The 17,687-nt window shown below is 61.5% G+C and overlaps 1 protein-coding gene across 2 annotated transcripts in view; it reads left to right on the top strand.

The window, feature by feature from the left end:
* CELSR2 (cadherin EGF LAG seven-pass G-type receptor 2) overlaps positions 1–16,279 on the top strand; it is a 48,654-nt gene extending 32,375 nt beyond the window's left edge. Inside the window, exons 24-35 of one of the 2 annotated variants that reach the window (XM_074977584.1) lie at positions 2,249–2,449; positions 2,817–2,991; positions 10,100–10,212; positions 10,516–10,595; positions 10,992–11,118; positions 11,751–11,873; positions 12,615–12,745; positions 12,828–12,916; positions 13,049–13,216; positions 13,579–13,800; positions 14,180–14,405; positions 14,792–16,279. In XM_074977584.1, coding sequence (XP_074833685.1) covers positions 2,249–2,449; positions 2,817–2,991; positions 10,100–10,212; positions 10,516–10,595; positions 10,992–11,118; positions 11,751–11,873; positions 12,615–12,745; positions 12,828–12,916; positions 13,049–13,216; positions 13,579–13,800; positions 14,180–14,405; positions 14,792–14,819 — 1,683 coding nt within the window. In that variant the 3' untranslated portion in view covers positions 14,820–16,279. The remainder of the gene's footprint in view (positions 1–2,248; positions 2,450–2,816; positions 2,992–10,099; positions 10,213–10,515; positions 10,596–10,991; positions 11,119–11,750; positions 11,874–12,614; positions 12,746–12,827; positions 12,917–13,048; positions 13,217–13,578; positions 13,801–14,179; positions 14,406–14,791) is intronic. The other variant, XM_074977585.1, reaches the window with a different exon arrangement.
* The last annotated feature ends 1,408 nt before the right edge of the window (positions 16,280–17,687 follow it).

The raw sequence follows: 17,687 nt of genomic DNA on the forward strand, positions 1-17,687 counted from the left end.
GCCGAACAGATATTTGGGAGCATCAGCTTTCGTGGGCGAAGACCCGCTTGTCAGATGCATGAGTGTCTGATGCAGTGGGTCTTTGCCCACGAAAGCTGATGCTCCAAAATATCTGTTCGTCTATAAGGTGCCACAGGACTTCTTGTTGTTCTCAAAGCTACAGACTAACACGGCCACCGCTGTGATAGCTCATCTTCAGATTCTCACCGGGATGCCAGGGACTCCCAGAGCAGGGGGAAGGTTTGCAAGTTAAGAGGGGAGCCAAACAAATTCCTTATTCTTCATGCTGCAAGAACAGCCCTGTGCACAAACATTTCTCAGCTCCGGGACCTGCTAAGAACAACTTGTAGTGAGAACATAAACAAAGCCTGAAGGTGCGACTAGGGCTGGGTCCTCGAGAAGTGAACGAAAGGGGAAATGCATTCCAGCCGTCCAGCCAGACGTCACCCCTGTGACTCGGTGTCCTGGGGGTCCTGGGAGAGCTGATTGCAGTAGCGGTTACACTCGTCCGTTGTTTAACAAGTGCTTTACTTACGAGTACTCGCTAAAACCAGGGACGTACATACATACGTTTGTTCACAAAACGAGTGAACTTCCCCTGCTTGCATGAGCCAACCGCCGGGTCCCTGGCTGCGGGGTGGGGAGACCTGCAGCCCCGGCCTGGCCACTCCCAACGCCCCCGGCCCATAACTCCCCACACACCCCCCAGCCTGGCCTGCCCCGCTGCCAACGCTCCCGGCCCACAACTCCCTACACACACCCCGGCCCAGCTGCTCCCAGCACCCCCGGCCCAGTCCCCGAACCCCCCAGCCTGCTGCACCCCCCACAGGTACTGCTGCTGCAGCCTGGAGGAAGGAGCTGCCAGCAGGTTCTAACCCTCCCTCCTGCTCATGGCCCCACTGCTCCCAGCCTCTAACCCTTTCCAGCCCCTCTCCCAACCCAAGATTCACTCACCTCTCAAAAGCAGCACCACCTGCTGCTGCTCCTGCCCCGAGGTAGGAGCCCGAGGAACCAATCAGAGGCTTTTACCCGTATTTTAATGGGAATTTAGGGACCCCCTGACAAGCTTTCGCCGATGAGCAGATAGTTGGGAACCAACTGTGCTTGTTTTGCGAGGGAGGAGGGTGTCTCCTCTGCACCCACCCACCTGCCTCGCACTGGGGAAGCAGCAGCCCCCCGTGCACCCCAAAAGGTGAGCAAAACTTTTAAGCCTGCCAGAGAGAAAGGGGAGCCCCAGCCCTGGGCACCCACCTGGCTGCTGCTGCTCCCCCTGGAGCAGAGGAGTTACCCGAGACACAGTAAGTCCTGCTGTCTTCTCTGCCTTTGGCTGAGATGCTGGATTTCCTCTCCTACCCGGCTGGCTGCGGGTGAGGTCACACAAGACTCTTCATATGCACCAACCCTGGGCAGCAGTCCTGGTGGCTCAGGTCTAGGCCTGGCAGCGCCTGCCCAGAGACAGGTTTGAATGAAGATGCAGCTCGGCAGCGGGTCGCTCACTCGTCGAGTATTTTTAAAGGGAAAGCAACACTGCCTGATGTTGGGATAATACATCTGGGCAGCGGCGCTTTAGCAGGCTGGGATACAGGCTTGCAGAGCCGCGAGCGGGTGATAGTAGTGGGTAACTCAGTCCTTGGGGAGATGGCAGGTGAGTGAAAGTACAGCGTCTCTTTAAAAATACTCGACTGAAGTACAAGTTTAAAAAATAGAAATGACTGGAGTAAATTACAAACCCTGACAGAAATTACTTGAGTAGTGTAACGAAGTATTTCTGCTTGCACGAAACGCTTGCGTCCGCCATTCCGGCAGCCAGAACGCTCACATATCCGGTGCTTTAGCGGCAGGTCAATGGCAGTTACGTTTTCCATAAGCGCCATGCAGTGAGAGTAAATGCAGATAAATGCGGCAGATGCACTAGCAGTTTGAAGCGTACGGTACGACTGCTGGTAAATAAAGTACCCTGCAGACGTTTTTGTCTGTTTCTTAATATCTACTCTAGTTTCTCTTTACTGTTACGCATTGCTAGGTGCACCTCTCTACTGTCCAAAATATCTGAATATCCGGCAACCTCTCGGTCCCAGGGCGGCTGGATAGGAAAGCGTTTACTGTAGTTACTTCCCACCTCTAAACCATGGTGTGGGCCCTGTCCCCAGGGAGTGGGAGGAGCCCCAGGGTGAGGGGCGGGGCTATGGGATCTCTGGGGGGCGGGGCCTGCAGTGGCTGGTGCCCGACAAGGTCCCTCGCCCCACAGAACGGGGAGATCCTGCCCCTGCAGACCATCACCTACGCCTGCGTGGCCGTGACGCTGGGCAGCCTCCTGCTCACCGTCCTGGTGCTGGCCAGCCTGCGGGACCTGCGTGCCAACCAGCACAGCATCCGCCAGAACGCTGCCACTGCCCTCTTCCTCGCCCAGCTCGTCTTCCTGCTGGGCATCAACCAGGCCGACGCCCCTGTGAGCTGTGGGTGGCTCTGCGGTGGGTGGGGGGGGGAGCGGCTGGGCCTGTGGGGTGTGTGAGACGTGGCGTGGTGCCACTTGGCCTCCCCACCCTTGTGCAGGGTGGGCCCTGCCCATGGAGCCTGCTGGGGCAGCCTTGGGGGTTGGGTGCACCAGGGGCATGGGGGGCAGGGCTGGGGGGGTACACGGGGGATGGGGTGTGCTGGGCTGCTGGGGGTGCGGCGCACTGGGGAGTGGAGGGGGTGGGGCACGCTGGGGGTACAGAGGGGCAGGGTGCTTTGGGGAGTGGAGGGGGCGGGGCACATTGGCGGTGCAGGGGGCGGGGTGCGCTGAGCCTGCTCCCTAACTCTGGCCCTCCCCGCAGTTTGCCTGCACGGTGGTGGCCATCCTGCTGCACTTCTTCTACCTGTGCACCTTCGCCTGGCTGCTCCTGGAGGCCCTGCACCTGCACCGCATGCTGCGCGAGCCCCGGGACATCGACCACAGCCCCATGCGCTTCTACTGCCTCCTGGGCTGGGGCCTGCCCGCCTTCGGCACCGGTGAGAATCCCGCCCGCCCCTCCACCCCACGCTGGGCCAGTTGCAGCCCACACAGCGCTGGGCGCAGGGACCCGGGACCTGGCCTCAGGGGCAGCCAACATCCGCAGATGAGCGGTTCTAAAAACCCGTCACACCAAATCCACCCAGGGTCTTCCAGTGCCAAAGGACCAGCCACAGCTGCAGGTCAATGTGCACCTCACATCTCACCCAGCAGAGCACACTGGGCCGGTGCTCTAGCATCGGGCGTAGAGTAATAGAATCACAGAGTCCCAGGGCTGGAAGGGACCTCGGGAGGTCGTCTAGTCCAGCCCCCTGCCTAAAGCAGGATCAACCCAACTAAAACATCCCAGCCAGGGCTTGGCCAAGCCGGGAGTTAAAAACCTCTTGGGATGGAGAATCCACCACCTCAATAGGTAACGCATTCCAGTGCTTCACCACCCTGCTGGGGAGGTCTCCTCATATCCAACCTGCACCTCCCCCTCTGAAACTTCAGACCATTGCTCCCTGTTCTGCCATCTGTCACCACTGAGAACAGCCTCTCTCCATCCTCTTTAGAGCTCCCCTTCAGGAAGTGGAAGGCTGCTATCAAATCGCCCCTCAGTCTTCTCTTCTGCAAACTAAACAACCCAAATCCCTCAGCCTCTCCTCACAGGTCTTGTGCTCCAGCCCCTGAATCATTTTTGTTGCCCTTTGCTGAACCTGCTCCAGCACATCCACATCCTTTTTATACTGGGGGGCGCAAAACTGGACACAATATTCCAGATGTGGCCTCACCAGTGCCGAGTAGAGGCGAATAACGACTTCTCTAGATCTGCTTGCAGTGCTCCTCCTAATGCACCCTACTATGCTGTTAGCCTTCTTGGCTACAAGGGCGCACTGTTTCCTCATATCCAGCCTTTCAGCCACCATAACCCTTAGGTCCCTTTCCGCTGTACTGCTGCTGAGCCAGTTGGTCCCCAGCCTATTACAATGTTTGGGATTCTTCCACCCCAGGTGCAGGACTCTGCACTTCTCCTTGTTGAACCACATCAGATTTCTTTTGGCCCAGTCCTCCAGTTTATCCAGGTCCCTCTGGATTCTCTCTCTACCCTCCAATGTATCTACCCCTCCCCCTAGTTTTGTGTCAGCTGCAAACTTGCTGAGGGTGCAACCCAGTCCCTCATCCAGGTCGTTAATAAAGATGTTGAACAACACCAGCCCCAGAACCGAGCCTTGCAGCACTCCGCTTGAAACAGACCGCCATCCAGATATTGAGCCATTGACCAGTACCCATTGGCCCTGATCGTCAAGCCAGCTTTCTATCCATCTTATAGTCCAAGGATCCAATCCATATTTCCTTAACTTATGGACAAGAATGTTGTGGGAGACAGTATCAAAAGCCTTGCTGAAGTCAAGGTATATCACATCCACTGACTTCCCCATGTCCACAGAGTCTGTGACCTCGTCATAGAAGCTAATCAGATTGGTCAGGCAGGACTTGCCCTTGGTGAATCCACGTTGCCTACTCTTCATCACTTTCCCTCTTCCAAGTGCCCCAAAATGGATTCCTTGAGGATCCCCTCCATGATTTTCCCAGGGACTGAGGTAAGGCTGCCTGGTCTGTAGCTCCCTGCGTTGTCCTTCTTTCCTTTTTTAAAGGTGGGCGCTGCGTTTGCCTTCTTCCAGTCACCAGAGATCTCTCCTGATCTCCAAGAGTCTTCAGAGAAAATGGCCAAAGGTTTGTCAATGACGTCTGCCAATTCCCTCAGTACCCTGGGGTGCATTAAATCCAGACCCATGGATCTGTGCACATCCAGTTTTTCTAGATAGCTCAGAACTCGTTCCTTCCCCACAGGTGGCTGCCCTCCACCTTCCCGTACTGCATCGTCTAGCACCGCTGGGTGGGAGCTGTCTTTGTCTGTGAAAAAAAGCATTGAGTACTTCAGCTTTTCTTACATCATCTGTTAGTAGGTTACCTCCCTCATCCAGTAATGGCCCCCCACCTTCTCTGATCACCCTCTTGTTGTTAACATGCCTGCAGAAACCCTTCTTGTTACCCTTCACATCCCTTGCCAGCTGCAGTTCCAATTGTGCTTTCGCTTTCCTGATTACTGCCCGGCATTCTGCAGCCATTTATTTATACTCCTTCGTCAACTGTCCACGTTTCCATTTCTTGTATGCACCCTTTTTGAGTTTAAGCTGACTAAGGATTTCCTGGTTAAGCCAAGCTGGTTGCCTACCATGTTTGCATTTCTTACTATGCAGTGAGACGGTTTGTTCCTGTGCCTTCAGTAAGACTTCTTTAAAATACTGCCAGTTCTCTTGAAATCTTTTCCCCTTCATCTTTGTTTCCCAGAGGATCCGGCCAATCACTTCTCTCAGGGAGTCGAAGTCTGCTCTTCTGAAATCAGGGGTCTGTATGTTACTGCTCACCTTTCTTCCTTTTGTCAGGATCCTGAAATCTGCCATCTCATGATCGCTGCAGCCCAGGTTGCCTCCCACGTGTATTTTGCCCACTAGTTCTTCCCTGTTTGTGAGCAGCAGGTCAAGCTGTGCACGGTCCCTGGTCAGCACTTGTACCGGGAAGTTATCCCCAACATTCTCCAAAAACTTCCTGGATTGTCTGTGTGCCTCTGTATTGGTCTCCCAACAAATGTCTGGGTGGTTAAAGTCTCCCATGAGAACCAGGGCCTGTGATCTGGAAGCTTCTCTTAGTTGTCTGAAGAAATCCCCATCTACCTCATCTACCTGACCTGGTGGTCTATAGCAGACACCAACCACCACATCACCTCTGTTGCTTTTACTTCTAAGCTTAACCCAGAGACACTCAACTGGCTTTTCTCCCTCCTTATACTGGAGCTCTGAGCAATCACACTGCTCCCTCACACAGAGCGCAACTCCTCCTCCTTCTCTCCCCTGCCTGTCCTTCCAGAACAGCTTATAACTTCCACGACCGTGCTCCAGTTATGCGACTCGTCCCACCAAGTCTCCGTTATTCCAATCACCTCATGCTCCTTTGACCGTGCCAGGGCCTCTAATTCTTCCTGTTTGTTCCCCAGGCGTCTGGCATTAGTGTACAAGCATCTTAGAGAAGGGGCCGATTGGCCCACATTCTCCTCTTCCCCCGGCAAACCCACTTGATTGTTCCCTCCTCCTTTCCCACTTACCTCCGGGCTTATTAAAGGTTTATTAACAAAAACAAAGAAGAGGGTGAGAGTAGAATTGTGAAGGCAAATCCAATCATGCCTCAAGAGGTTCTTGGTGCAGCTTGCAGCAGAGGTGGAGTCGAAGTCTCTGGAGTGCATCCCCTGTTAGGCCGGCTCAGCGATCCTTCCAGCTCGGTTCCTAGCCGAGATGCTCCTGAAGTGCGGAGCTGGACTGAAGACGAACTGGAGCAACCTCAGGGTCCTCCATCCCCGTGCCCCTGTTGGGGGAATTTATTGTTCTCCCTGTGTGGACGCGCGTCTGAGCCGGAGCCTGTCACAGGGGCAGGTCACCTGTCTAGCAGGTGACCACCTGTCCTGTTCTTCCCAGGACAGTCCCTTATTTAAGCTGTCTCACAGGCGTCCCGACTTTTTAAAGAAAATAGGCAAATTGTCCCGTGTTTTGTGGGTCTCCTGTTCCCTGGCACCCCGTGGGAGCTCCTCCACTAGGCAGCTGCCCTGTTCCCCAGACCTCTGTGCCTTGTGGCCGCAGCTCCTCTGTGGGCAGCTGCCCCATTCTCCTGCACCCCACGGTGGCAGCCCCCACTGCCAGCGAACTTCACAACAGGGTGGTGCTTCATTTCCTGGTGCCCTACACTTAGGGGAGGCTTCTGCTGCCAGGGAGCCAATCCACAGATCAGCTGCCTGGATCCCCAGCCTCCCACACCTCAGGGAGGCAGCTTCTGCCTGGCCTGCCCTGCCAGGAGGCTTTGAAACGCCCCCAGCCTCCACTCCCCTTCATCCCCAGTGCCTCCCCATTGGAGGCTGCAGAGCAGCCATCCCTGGTGCCTCACCCTGGAGCAGCAGCCCCCATGGGCAAGGCGCCCTGACATGGGACAGCAGCCCTGCCCCATCCCTGGAGACCAGTGTCCCGTATCATCGTCCCTCTGAGGGCTGGGTCCCCAGTCCGGACAGGCTCAACTCCTGAGGACTGAAGAACAAAGAAAGTCCCTGCCAGGGCCCATCTTACAGCTTTTCATATGTGGAGGGAAACTTCCATTCTTCCCCATAGGCCTTGGCCTGACCAGGTGGGTCTCTGCTGAGTTTCCTTTTGTTGCAGTCCCAGTAGGAAAACCCACCATCACAAAATGGGCGTTGGCCATCTGGGCCTTTGCTCAGTCCATTGTCCTGGCTGGGGTGGAGACCCCCCCCCGTGAACCTGGAACATTTCCCACCCAGCTGCAGAGCTAAAAATCTGTAACTTCACCTACACCCACAATACAGACACACCAGTAGCAAACAGATTCAGGGCATCATCAGCTTTCGTTAGACACCTCACATGGCCCCCAAGCACAATACCTACATAAGAACATAAGAATGGCCATACTGGGTCAGACCAAAGGTCCATCAAGCCCAGCATCCCATCTGCCGACGGTGGCCAATGCCAGGTGCCCCAGAGAAGGAGAACAGAAGACAATGATCAAGTGATTTATCTCCTGCCATCCATCTCCTGCCCTTGTTATGAAGGCTAGGGCACCATACTTTATCCCTGGCTAATAGCCATTTATGGACCTAACCTGCAAAAATTTATCAAGCTCTTTTTTAAACCCTAATAGAGTCCTGGCCTTCACAGCCTCCTCGGGCAAGGAGTTCCACAGGTTGACTGTGCGCTGTGTGAAGAAAAATTTCCTTTTATTAGTTTTGAACCTACTACCCATCAATTTCATTTGGTGTCCCCTAGTTCTTGTATTATGGGAAAAGGTAAATAATTTTTCTATATTCACTTTCTCCACACCATTCGTGATTTTATATACCTCTATCATATCACCCCTCAATCGCCTTTTTTCCAAACTGAAAAGTCCCAGTCTCTCTAGCCTCTCCCCATATGGGACCCTTTCCAAGCCCCTAATCATCTTAGTCGCCCTTTTCTGAACCTTTTCTAATGCCAATATATCTTTTTTGAGGTGAGGAGACCACATCTGCACGCAGTACTCAAGATGTGGGCGTACCATAGTTTTATATAGGGGAAGTATGATATCTTTTGTCTTATTATCGATCCCTTTTTTAATAATTCCTAACATCCTATTTGCCTTACTAACTGCCGCTGCACACTGCGTGGATGTCTTCAGAGAACTATCCACTATAACTCCAAGATCCCTTTCCTGATCTGTCGTAGCTAAATTTGACCCCATCATGCAGTACGTGTAATTTGGGTTATTTTTTCCAACATGCATTACCTTACACTTACCCACATTAAATTTCATTTGCCATTTTGCTGCCCAATCACTCAGTAGCCACACTGGCCATAGCAAATGGTCTCCAGACCAATATAAAAGTCCAGCCACGTGATGCAAGTGTACATCATTGTTCTCCCCTCTGTGTTCGGGGACAAAGGCCTTTCTTCTTCCACTCGTCCCTTGAGGGTCCACCCCCACCCCCCGACCCAGGTGCACGATCCCAGGAGACAGCCTCGAATGTCAGAAACGGGCCCGTTCCTCTGAGTCAGTCCAGGTCGTCTGACCCTTGGGCTGCATCCCACTGGTAAGACCTAAGTGTCTGAAATGCAGATTCGACGTCTGAGCTGTCATAGTGCGTCCGTCCGGCTGGGGCTGCGTTCACACCCCCCGTTGTGAAGCTCGGCACTCAAACATTTTCTTACAGAGCTACAGAGCTACGCTCTGTAACTTACCACCTACGCGACAGACGTGAGTAGCACACGCGGATTTGGGGCGTCAGCGTCTTTCCTTAGATGTCTCACACGGCCCCCCCCAGGACAGTGTTTGGGGCCAGTAGCCACCTTGGGCGTATAAAATGGCTTCCAGACTCCATACAAAAACCCAGTCACGTGACAGGTGTTGATGGGAATCGGATAAGGCCCTTTATCTGTCCAGTTTGGCTTCACCTGCCTAGGAACTTTTCACAGTCATGGAATCACAGAGCACTAGGGCTGGAAGGGACCGTGAGAGGTCATTGGGTCCAGTTCCCTGCCCTCCCGGCAGGGCCAAACACCGTCTAGACCATCCCTCGTAGGTGTCCGTCTAACCTGCTCTGAAATATCTCCAGCGATGGAGATTCCACAACCTCCCTGGGCAACTTATTCCACTGTTTGGCCACCCTGACAGTTAGGAACTTTTTCCTAATGTCCAACCTTGCTGCAGTTTAAACCTATTGCTGCTTGTCCTGTCCTCACAGGCCGAGGAGAACAAGTTTTCTCCCTTGTTCCTGTAATCCCCTAAGGTACTTGAAAACTGTATCATGTCCCCTCTGTCTTCTCTCTAAACTAAACAAGCCCAGTTCTTTCAGTCTTCCCTCAGAGCTCACGTTCTCCAGACCTTTCAGCATCCTTGTTGCTCTTTTCTGGACCTTCTCCAACTTCTCCACATCCTCCTTGAACCGCGGTGCCCAGAACTGGACACAGTCCTCCAGCCGAGGCCCAACGAGCGCAGAGTAGAGCGCAAGAATGACGCTCTCGTCTTGCTCTCAACGCTCCTGTTCCTGCAGCCCAGAACCAGGTCTGCTTTCTTTGCAACAGCATCGCCCCACCTCCCATCGTGGTCTCCCAGACAGTAAAATGTCAAATACCAGCCCAGAGCCAGTACGCACAACGCCGCGTGTACAATGCAACAAACACACGAGCAGCAAATCACCAGCGTTTAGTAAACACCTCACTTGGCCCAAGACCTGGTCCAGACCCAGGACAGTGGTTGCAATGATGTGTTGCCCATTCATCCTAATAAGGTCACATGGGCTGGTAGTGTGGGCACTGTGCAGGCGGTGGGGGCAAGGGAGCACCGGGGGGGAGGGGGAATGGAGCCGTAAACAGGGCACTGTGGGGGGCAGGGCTGCTGTGGTGGGTACTGCAGGGGAGGGGCCCATACTGGGGGCACCGTGGAGACAGCCGATCTCTGTTCAGTGGGGCCATGGGGCCCAGCTCCTCCAGCCCCTGCTTGGAGGGGACGTGCTCAGCTGGGCCCCTCTCTTGCCAGGGTTGGCCGTGGGGCTGGACCCCGAGGGCTATGGGAACCCCGACTTCTGCTGGCTCTCCATCTATGACACGCTGGTGTGGAGCTTCGCCGGGCCCATCGCTGTCGCGGTCGCGGTGCGTACGGGGGCCGGGGAGGGCACACGATTGGAGGCAGACTGACGGCAAGGTTGTCTAGTGGTTAGAGCAAGGGGGGCGGGTGGGGGGCTGGCGGTCAGGGTCCTGGCTCCTGGCCCTGCTTGGTTAGAGTCGGGGCAGGGAGTCAGGGCTCTGTCCTGCCACTCACTTTGTTTGACCCGGGACAGAGCCATTGCTGTTCACTGCCTCAGTTTCCCTGCTGGGGGGCGCTGTGAGCCAGAGCCTGGGCCATTGGCCTGAGCTGCCCCCTTGGGGGCCTGCTGATCAACCCACTCCCCGCAGACCAGCGTCTTCCTCCACGGCCTGGCTGTCAGAGCTGCCTGCCTGGCCCAGCAGCAGCGCTTCGAGAAGAGGGGCTCAGCGTGAGTGAGCGGGGCCCCGGCCGGGCAGAGCAGGGCCAGGGGGAACGGCCCCTGCCCCGGTGCATGCGGCAGGGGGTGGCCATGTTGTGCAGGGGGGCTATGGGCGGTGGGGCAGGGCAGGGCCAGCACATGGGAGCGGGATTAGTGTGTGCTGGGGGAGGGGCTGGCTCAGGGTGGGGGTGAGGTGGGGGTGGGGGTGGGGGAGGGGCTGGCTCAGGGCAGGGGCGGTATGGGGCTGGCACTGGGTGGGGGAGGGGTTGGTATGGTGGGCGGGGGAGGGGCTGGCGCAGGGGCGGTATGGGTGTGGGGGAGGGGTCGGTATGGGGCAGGAGGGCGGCTCAGGGCGGGGGAGGGGTTGGTATATCTGGCCTGGCCTCACCCTTGTGCCCGGCGCAGGCCAGGGCTGCGGGCTGCGTTCCTGGTGCTGCTGCTGGTCAGCGCCACGTGGCTGCTGGCGCTGCTTTCCGTCAACAGCGACGCCATCGTCTTCCACTACCTCTTCGCCGCCTGCAACTGCCTCCAGGTACCGCGGGGCTCGGCCGGAAGAGTGCGGCCCGAGGGGAAGGGCTGGGCTGGGCTGGGTCGGGCTGTGGGGCGGGGCTGGGCAGGGCCGGGTCGGGCTGTGGGGCGGGGCCGGGTCAGGCCGTGGGGCAGGGCCGGGTCAGACTGTGGGGCAGGGCTGGGTCGGTCCGTAGGGCTGGGCAGGGCCAGGTCAGGCCGCGTGGCAGGGCCGGGTTGGGCTGTGGGGCAGGGCAGGGTCGGGCTGTGGGGCAGGGCTGGGTCTATCCGTAGGGCTGGGCAGGGCTGGGTCAGGCCATGGGGCAGGGTTGGGTCGGACTGTGGGGAAGGGCTGGGTCGATCCGTAGGGCTGGGTGGGGCCGGGTCAGGCCATGGGGCAGGGCTGGGTCAAGCCATGGGGCGGGGCCAGGCCGGGCTATGGGGCAGGGCAGGGCCAGGCTGCAGCCCCAGGGTGCCCATTGCCTGCGTGCCCAGCCCTGTGGCGAGCTGGCCTCACCCCTCGGCGCTGCGGTGCGGGGGGTGTTTGGGGCTTGTGCAGCCCCCGGCAGGACCCTGGCAGTGCATCCGGGCAGGGGGCCTGGCTCATGGCCCACCCAGCCCAGCTGGGCTCTGAGCTGCCCCCGGCCCCTTCCCCAGGGCCCCTTCATCTTCCTCGCCTGCGTCGTCGGCAGCCCCGACGTGAGGAAGGCTCTGGCGTTCAGCTGCAGGAAGAAGCACGGCGCCAACCCCCCGCTGTCCACCAAACCCCCCCTGACAGCGGTGAGTGCCCCGCCCGGGGCATCCCCTCCGTCAGGCCTGGGCCAGGGGCTGGGAGTCAGCAGTGAGGGGCACCAGGAGCCCAGGGCTGCGGGTCGGGCGCCAGGGCAGAGGGGCTGCGGGCGGGGGGAAGCCCAGGGCTGGGGTAACGGGGCTGCAGGTTGGTTGCCAGGGTAACGGGGCTGCGGGCAGTGCCCTGGGGTAGCAGGGCTGTGGGCTGGGCACCAGGATAGTGGGGTGCTGGGCCGGGCGGTGGTGTCCCCAGGGCTGTGGGTCGGTCACCGGTGTTCCCAGGGCTGCAGTTCGGTTGCCGGTGCCCCCAGGGCTGCAGGTCGGTCACTGGTGTCCCCAGGGCGGAGGTGCCCCCAGGGCTGCAGGTCGGTCACTGGTGTCCCCAGAGCGGCGGTGCCCCCAGGGCAGTGGGTCAGTCGCTGGTGCCCCCAGGGCTGCGGGTTGGTCACTGGTGCCCCCAGGGCGGCGGGTCGGTCGCCGGTGCCCCCAGGGTGGTGGTGCCCCCAGGGCTGCGGGTTGGTCGCCGGTGCCCCCAGGGCTGCGGGTTGGTCGCTGGTGCCCCCAGGGCGGCGGGTCGGTCGCCGGTGCCCCCAGGGTGGTGGTGCCCCCAGGGCTGCGGGTCGGTCGCCGGTGCCCCCAGGGCAGCGGTGCCCGGGAGGGTCAGCAGGCTGAGTGGGCAGCATCGGGAGAAGCAGTGACTCACCCTCCACCTCCTCTGCTCCCCGAACCCAGGCCTTCAACTGCAGCAGCACGTATGTGGCCGGCCGCCTCTTCCCCCCGCCGCTGGGCGCCTCCTCGGGCTCCCTGCACAGCACCGTCCCCTCGGGCCGGAGCCAGCACAGCTACACGCCCTTCGTGCTCAGGTACCGCCGGGCCGGCCGTGCTGGGCTGTGCCACCGGGACCCTGCGTGGCCCTCGCTCAGGTGTCCTGGCTGTGTCTTGCAGGGAGGAGCCCAGACTGCAGAGCTGCCAGATGCCCAGCGGGCAGACGGACCCTGGCTCCCTCTTCCTGGAGGCCCCGGCCCAGCCGGACGGTGAGGGGGGCAGAGGAGGGTTGCTAGGGGTGGGGCGGCCGCTACCGCACGGGCCCCTTAGAGGCATGGGGCTGTCTGGCCCCCGGCCCAGGGCGTGCCCCGTGCTGAGCCCTGCGTCTGCCCCGCCCCCAGAGCGCGACACCGACTCGGACAGCGACCTGTCCCTGGAGGACGACCAGAGCGCGTCCTACACCTCCAGCCACTCCTCGGAGAGCCAGGGCGAGGAGTACCCGGGGGGGCCCTGCTGGGATGCCCTGCTGGGCCCCCCCGCTGAGAAGCTTCTGCACAGCACCCCCAGAGGTAAGGCAGGATGGGAGCCCTGATGTGAGCTGGGGGGGCACTGCCCCCCCGCCCCCTGCTGGGCACTGCCCCCCCCCCGGCCGCCTGCTGGGCACTGCCCCCCCGCCCCCTGCTGGGCACTGCCCCCCCCCCCGCCCCCTGCTGGGCACTGCCCCCTCCCCTGCTGAGCGCCTGCTCTTTCCTGCTCGGCACTGACCTGCTGTGCCCCATACCAGGCACTGCCCCCCTCTCCCCTGCCCCCTGCTGGGCACTGCCCTCCCCCCCGCCCACTGTGAGCAGGTGCAGCCTGGGGTGCTGGGGAGGTGCGACTCGGGGCGTCTGGCTGCGGCCCCCCCCAGCCCAGCTCCCTGCGCTCTCCCCAGCAGAGAACCTGCCGGCCCAGGACCAGCCCTACTGGCCAGGGGAGTTGGCGACCACGGCCAGCGAGAGCGATGGGCACGCGGCCCCCGGGAGGCTGTGGGTGGAGCTGGGAGCGGGGCAGGTGCGGCTGGGCGCCCTGGAGAAGGAGGCCAGGGAGAACGGGGAGGCCCTGGACAAGCCTGTACCGGTGCCGCTGCCCCGCTCTGCTGCCCAGCCCCAGAGAGGTAAGTGGGAGCCCCGGGGTGCTGCCGGCTCTCGGCGCTTCCTGACTTCCCCGGCCCTTCGCTGCACGGCACGGGCCCCGGGGCAGCTCCCTCGCAGGGCACCCGGTGCCCCAGGCCACCGCCTGCCAGGGCTGCGCGGTCATGCAGTGGGGCAGACCCTGCTGAGGACACAGGCCGCAGGAGGCCAGGCTGGAGGGGCCGGCTCTGCCCATGAGCCGTTCCTGCCTGCAGCCAGGCACCAGCTGCCTGCCCACAAGTGTCTCTGGGGGTGCCCCTCCCCTGACCCCAGCTGCTCAGCCCCGAGCGACCCCTGCCCCATGGCCCCTCCTACTTCTGCCGCTCCCCCAGCCTCAGGCCCCACCCCTCTTTCCCCCCCCAGGGATCCTGAAGAAGAAGTGCCTCCCCTCCATCCGCGAGAGCAGCTTTCGCCCCACGGCCGGTGAGCTGGCTGCCCCCCCGGGCTCCTCGCCGGGCAGCGAGAGCAGCCGGGCTGGCAGGGGGTGGGCGCGGCCCCGCCAGACCCTACAGGAGCAGCTCAACGGGGTGACGCCCATCACCATGAGCATCAAGGCTGGCACGGTGGACGAGGACTCCTCCGGCTCCGAGTGAGTAGGTGCCTGAGGCCTGCAGGGCGCAGCTTGGAGGCCCTATGGACATGCCCACCTGGCAAGAGCCTGCGCCCCCTGGCACCTACAGCCCTGCCCAGCACCTCTGGCACCGGCCTCGGGCCCCACCCCTCCAGGAGCTGCTTGGGCTCTGCCCGTTGGGAGCAGCCCGGCGCCGGGCCCTGTGCCCAGGCCTAGCCCCAGCCGTCCGTGCCTCGCTCTTTTCCAGGGCCGGGCCCCCAGCTGCTGAGCGCTGGCACTACCCCTGGCAGCTACCTGGGGCTGCGGGGCGTGTGGGGCGGTGCCGGGCGCTCTCCTGCTCTACCTCTGCTGCCTTTCCACTCTCACTAACCCGTCTCTCCTCTTTGTCTCCCACCCACCGTCAGATTTCTGTTCTTTAATTTTCTCCATTAACATGTGCGCCACATGGCTCTGCCGCCCGCCGGCCTCCTGCTGGGGCCGGCCCAGCCGCGGGGCTGTCTGCTCACCGCCATGCGTCTGCTTGTTCCCCCTTCTCGCTGTGTGTCTGATCACTGAGCAGGAGTGACGAGACCTCCACCTGAGCTAGCTCGGCCAACGGGGCCCTGTCCGGGGACGAGCCGCCAGCCGACGGGGCCCTGCCCCGGGGACGAGCCGCCAGCCGACGGGGCCCTGCCCCGGGGACGAGCCGCCAGCCGACGGGGCCCTGCCCCGGGGACGAGCCGCCAGCCGACGGGGCCCTGCCCCGGGGACGAGCCGCCAGCCGACGGGGCCCTGCCCCGGGGACCAGCCGCCAGCCGACGGGGCCCTGCCCCGGGGACCAGCCGCCAGCCGACGGGGCCCTGCCCCGGGGACCAGCCGCCAGCCGACGGGGCCCTGCCCCGGGGACGAGCCGCCAGCCGACGGGGCCCTGCCCCGGGGACGAGCCGCCAGCCGACGGGGCCCTGCCCCGGGGACCAGCCGCCAGCCGACGGGGCCCTGCCCCGGGGACCAGCCGCCAGCCGACGGGGCCCTGCCCCGGGGACGAGCCGCCAGCCGACGGGGCCCTGCCCCGGGGACCAGCCGCCAGCCGACGGGGCCCTGCCCCGGGGACCAGCCGCCAGCCGACGGGGCCCTGCCCCGGGACCAGCCGCCAGCCGACGGGGCCCTGCCCCGGGACCAGCCGCCAGCCGACGGGGCCCTGCCCCGGGGACGAGCCGCCAGCCGACGGGGCCCTGCCATGGGAACGAGTTGCCAGCTGACGGGGCCCTGCCTGGGGAGCAGCTGTGGCCTGCTTGAGGGGGATGCACGTTGGCTCAATGGCCACTGGCTGCCCTCTGCAGCCCCTCCACCTGCCCAGCTGGGACTGGCTGGCAGAGGGTCATGCGCCCCCCACGGTGCACTCAGCACCTCTGGCCCAGCCGGGGGGCTCAGGGCACCTGCAGCAGGTGGGCGAGTCCTGGCCCGGCCCTACTCCGTGTGGCACCAGCATTGGCTGGGGTGGGGAAACAGGGCAGGTGCCCAGCACCTACCAGGAACAAGGCTGCTGGTGGCTCAAGCCCTTGCGGCGGGCTACGCTGGCGTGGCGCCGGACCCCGTTCGCAGTGCCAGGCCTCCAGCCAAGGCTGAGTGGGTGAGAGGAAGTGACGCCAGCTGCCGCTGTTGTACCGATCCCCCAAGGGGGCGAACCTCCCTGGCGCTGTGTGAGTGAGGGGCTCTGGCCCTGCCACCCCTGCTGCATGGTCCCCCGTCCTGGTGCGGCCCAGGCGCCCCTTGCGGGCGGTGCTTGTCGGTGCCCAGAGCCCCGGGGGGGCCTTGCTGCTGCAGGCGGAGGCGGGGGCTGCTGCTGCTGACGGCGCTGATGGAATTGTTATGACGCCTGCTGGACGCTTTTCTATTTAAAGACTCAGCCCAGCTGTGCGGCAGCCTCATTTCGCAGCAGCGTTGGGGACAGCCAGCGCGGGGCAAGGTGGGGGCTGGGTGGGGTGTGATTAGCAGAGGGCCGGGGGCCTGCTGTGCTTTTGCTGCAGTGCGCAGCTCCTGGGTGGTCCTGCGGGCTCCAGGAAGGACAGGATCCTGGGCCTGGAGCTGCCACTTTGGTCCCCCTGCTGCTGAGGCCGGTTCCGTGGAGGGGTGGAAGGGCCCAGCAGCCCGTGGGGGTTTGGAGAATCACTGCTTGAGGCGCCACAACCCTGGGGAGGGCACAGAGCCCAGCGTTGGCCTGCGAAGGGCTTGGCTGGCCAGACACCTCGAAACAGGCAGGCAGGAGCGCTCAGGCAGCGTCATCCAGCCCCTGCCCGGGCTGTGTCAACCTCCCAGCAAGAGGGTGTCCCGCTCTGCCAGCGAGACGTCCCCCACAACAGCTTGAGACTGTTGCTCCTCGTTCTGCCGTCCACCAGCCCTGACAACAGCCGCTCTCCAGCCTCTTTGGACAGCCCCTGTAGAGGGACCCACAGCCCTGCAGTTACCTGGGAGCAAGGCCGACGCCGTCTGGTTACCCCACTGCTGCGACCACTCCGCCTGGCCTTCAGGCAGTTGGAAGCTGCTGTCAGCCCCCAGCGCTCAGACTAACTCACGCCAAACCCTTCAGCCTCACCTCACCTGCCCCAGCCCCCTAATCATTTCCATCGCCCGCCTCTGGACTCTCCAGTTTGGTCACCCCCTCGCTGTAGGGGTGGGCCCACAACTGGGCGCAGTTCTCCAGACGGGGCTCACCTGTGCTGAGCAGAGGGACATGATCTCATCTCTGGGTCTGTCAGGTGCCCCAGGACTCCTCATTTTTGTGGAGACTGACTAACAGTGACTGCCCTGATGGTGGTGTCAATACCTAGCCACCATCAGCCCCTGCACTGGCGCCGGGAGACAGGTATGCTGCTGGCTACACATGGGATGTGTACTTCCATATTGTAATCCTTCCAGAACATGCTGCCAGCCCCCCAGAGGGGCCAGCCACATCCCCACACCTTACCCAGACACGCAGGGCCAGGCCTTCAGAATCGAAAAGCTAAAGGTTTATTACAAGAGAAGGGGGAGAGAGATTGTTAGAGTGGTGCATCCCATACAGCAGTCCAGCTCCTGCTGCAGGGTACAGCTGGTGTTGCAAGCTGCTGTCTTGAGAGGCTCTGAAAATACAGCCCCTGAAGGACAGGCCGGCTCCCCCTGCCCCCCCCAGTCCACACCGACTTCGTTCATGAGGCCTGACCAACAAGGTGGTCGCAGCCAGGGGCATCTTTGTTGCCTTACCCTGTGGAGGGACTCAGCCTTTCTTCCTCAGGTGAGCGCTGGCGGATCCCCTGCTGGGGCAGCTGCCACTGGCCGCATGGT

Source organism: Carettochelys insculpta, chromosome 26 (assembly GCF_033958435.1).
Source record: "Carettochelys insculpta isolate YL-2023 chromosome 26, ASM3395843v1, whole genome shotgun sequence".
In the NCBI taxonomy this organism is placed as follows: domain Eukaryota; kingdom Metazoa; phylum Chordata; order Testudines; family Carettochelyidae; genus Carettochelys; species Carettochelys insculpta.